General features: G+C 34.3%; 1 protein-coding gene across 1 annotated transcript in view; it reads right to left on the bottom strand.

Annotated features, from left to right (window-relative positions):
* Window positions 1-3,876, bottom strand: part of TRHDE (thyrotropin-releasing hormone degrading enzyme) — a 789,161-nt gene that overhangs the window by 167,030 nt on the left and 618,255 nt on the right. The window contains 1 exon segment of the mRNA XM_006882565.1: window positions 3,146-3,234. Within this exon segment, the coding sequence (XP_006882627.1) occupies window positions 3,146-3,234 (89 nt within the window).

Below are 3,876 nucleotides of genomic sequence, written 5' to 3' on the forward strand. Positions count from 1 at the left end.
TCCTCATGAGCACAATCAAGTGCCCTGGGATTCCCATTCTTCTCAAAGCAAGCCACAACTTGTCATCATCCACATAGTGAAATGGCTTTGCATAGTCAATAAAGCATAAATAAGACATGCTTCTGGTATTCCTTACTTTCAGCCAGGATCCATCTGACATCAGCAATGATGTCCTTGGTGCCACGGCCTCTTCTAAATCCTGCTTGAACTTCTGGCAATTTCCTATCTATGTTCTGTTACAGCCATTTTTGAATGATCTTTGGCAGCATTTTGCTAGCATTTGATATCAATGATACTGTTCGATAATGTCCACAGTCATATTACCCTTCTTGGGATTAGGAACAAATATAGACCTCTTCAAATCTATTGGCCAGATGGGTATCCTCCAAATTTCCTAGCACAGATTAGTGAGTGCATTCAAGGCTGCATCTGTTAATTGAAACATGTCAATTGGTATCCCCTCAACTTTTGGGGCCTTATTTTTTGCCAGTGTTTTCAAGGCAGCTTCTTCTTTAATTACCATTAGCTCCTGTTCATATGGTACTTTCTGAAATTTTTCAGTGTCAATTCTTTCTGGTACAGTGACTCTTTGTATTCTCTCCCTCTCTCTCTCTCTCTCTCTCTTTTTTTAACTTTCTAGGTCATTTAATACAATGCTCATAGCATCTTTTAACATTGTGACACGAGGCCTAACTCTATTTTTCAGTTCCTTCATTTTCAGAAATTCAGAGTGAGCTCTTCTCTTTTTATTCTCCAATTCTAGTTCTCTACATATTCCATTATAATATTTTGTTTTGTCCTCCCAAGCTGCTCTTTGAAATCATCTGTTCAGCTCTATTATTTGACATGTTTTCTTTTAGATTTGGCTTCGTGACATTCCAGTGTAATCTTTAGAGTCTTTTCTGACATTATTTTGGTTTTTTCTTTCTCCTCTGTTTTTGTAATGACCTTTTGTTTTCTTCATGGATGATATCCTTGATATCATTCCACAACTAATCTGGTTTTCTATCATTGGTGTTCAATGCCTCAAACCTATTCTTGATATGATCATGAAATTCCAACGGAATTGGTCCAAGATCATAGCTTGATTCCTGTGGACTTATTTTCTTTGGCTCAATGTGAACATGCATAAGATCAATTGATGATCTGACCCACAGTCAGCCCTTGGCCTAGTTTTGACTGCTGATATTGAGCTTCTCCAAAGATTTCTTCCACAAATGTAGTCAATCTCATTCCTACACAGCCCATTGAAGGAAATCCATGTATAAAGTTGTCTTTTGTGTCTTTTAGTAAAAGTATTCATAAGGAATAAATCATTGTAATGCAAAATTAAATCTTCTATATAAGCCTCATTTCTATTGTCAAGCTTATATTTTCTGACTGCTGTTTCTTCTTCATTGTTTCCTACTTCTGCATTCCAGTCACCAATTGTCATTAACACATTCTGACTGAATATTTGGTAAAAATTCTCAATTTCTTCCTCTTTAGCACCAGATGTAGGAGTATATACTTGAATAACAAGACATTATCTGTATGTGTAAGGATACTACCCTATCACTCACAACATTGTATTTCTGGATAAAATTTGAAATTGACTTTTTGACTATGAATGCTACACTGTTCTTCTGTTTTTCATTCCCTGCATAGCATCAATAATCATATGATACATGAATCATCTACACTTTACATATGAATATTTTATACACAAATTAAAACAAAATATTTTTATAAAAATATGCTATTATATATTAAAAAGACAGTAGCACAAAATACTTTATGAAAAACTACCTGAAGCTACAAATGTTTATACTACTGATAAGCAGATTAGATTATGCCTTAAGCACTTTTCCTTTTACATTGTTGTTGTTGTTGTTGACTGCCTTTGAGTGGAGCATGACTCATAGTGACCCTATGAACAAAATGCCTAAAGCCTCTCTATAATGATCAAAGTTCATAGTTTCTAGAGGCATGTTGTTTAGGAAGTGGATGCCACTCCTGCTTCTAATTTCCTTGTATACAGGTATGTATTTATTTGAATACTTAAATCTCACCTATCCGCACTACTCAAAATGGGACACAAGTATTTGTTTATTCATTTGTTTATTTCTTTATACCTCATCTTAGTTCAACAACAAAAGATTAGTGCATGTTCCATATAATGCTTGTGACATACTAAGATAACAGCACATGAGAAAGGAGTAAATACAATAATTATAAACAAATTTGATCATCATAATAATCATTGCATAAAAGAAGATAATCGACTATTTTTCTCCAGCCACTATAGAAAATAAAATAAAACAACTTGATTCATGATCTAGTACAAAGAGTTAATATGGGATTTAAGAACCAGCTTTCTGTTGATGTTTTGAAATAGCCCATTTTCTTCATTAAAATATAAGAACTGATAGTGTGGCTGTTTTTAGTATCCTCAGCTGCTAACTAAAAAGCTGGCAGTTCAAACCTACATTGCTCCATGGAGAAAGACATGGCAGTCAACTTCTGAAAGTATTTACAGCTTTGGAAGCCAGAATAGAGTAATTCCCCTCTGTCCTTAGGTGATCTCTATGAATCACATTCCACTCTATGGCAGAGTTGACAGCAAGAAAATAGACTCTCATCCTTCTCTTTTCTTTGATGTTTGACCTTACGTAGGATATAATTTGATGAACTATCAAGGGCCCTCCCTTTTAGACCAATAATAATTTAATTCTACAAGGGATATTGCCTCTCTCATCCATTAAAAAGACAGTTTGGTAATGAGAAGGTAAGGAAATGGGATTAAAAATTGTGGTCTGGGTTTCAGTATTCGAGATACTGGTTTGGTGGAGAAGTCCTGCTTAGATTTTAATTACTTTAGTGATTAGAAAATTAAAAGAGCTTAAAGCAGGTATGAGTAGCACCACAAAAACATTTTACAATTTTTTCCTCACCAGTAAAGGAATAAATAAACAAAAATTACAGAGTGAAATTACCACAGTTAGAAATTATACTAAAAGCATCCAGTTATTCCTTCTAATTTATTCACCTTCTTTTTCTAATTTGTCCTTATTCACATTTGATATAACACCTAAAACCAAAGGTTAAGTTGCTAAACAATTATCAGAAACCAAATTGTTCCACAGGGGAGAATATATATATTTACCTGATTTGTTAGACACCCAAATAATTGCTTCTGAAGATACATGGCTTCTATTTCCTACCACAATGGTTAATGGAATCTGCCACAGGTAACTACAAAACAAAAGAGAAGCTTTAAGAAAAAAAAAGTTATTTTATGTTTTTGGTTGGTCTGTTTTGTGTTTTAAAAAAACCCCAGGAAACCAAATCCATGCATTCTTTGTGTGTGATTTTTTATTACTCTTTTTTTAGTTGAACAAAGGAAGAAATAGTATAGTCATAAAAGTAAAATAGTAATTCAAGAAGATAAATTTACTCTTTCAATATCACTAAGAAAACTTGGTCTGTAAGAGTTTATTTTCAATATAGAAAAGACTGCCTAATAAAGAATTTATCACACCATCAAATGGAATTATATTTAACATTGCTGGTTTTGTGTACCACTGGTTTGGAACAAACTCATAGCTGACCCACCACAGGCTTTCAGAGGCAGAAAATGACACGAGAGGAGACTGCTCATCTTTCTCCTTTAGAGCAGCTATGTAGATGCCGGAAGTCCTGGCTAGGTTTAGAAGGGGTTGTGGTACTAGGGATATTGCTGCTGATGTTAGATGGGTCTTGGCTGAAAGCAGAGAATACCAGAAGAATGTCTATCTGTGTTTCATTGATTATGCAAAGGCATTTGACTGTGTGGATCATAACAAACTGTAGCTGACTCTGAGAAGAATGGGAATCCCAGAACATTTAATTGTGCTA

The sequence above is a fragment of the Elephantulus edwardii genome, unplaced genomic scaffold (assembly GCF_000299155.1).
Source record: "Elephantulus edwardii isolate Elephantulus edwardi_28Jun2011 unplaced genomic scaffold, EleEdw1.0 scaffold00021, whole genome shotgun sequence".
NCBI lineage: Eukaryota > Metazoa > Chordata > Mammalia > Macroscelidea > Macroscelididae > Elephantulus > Elephantulus edwardii.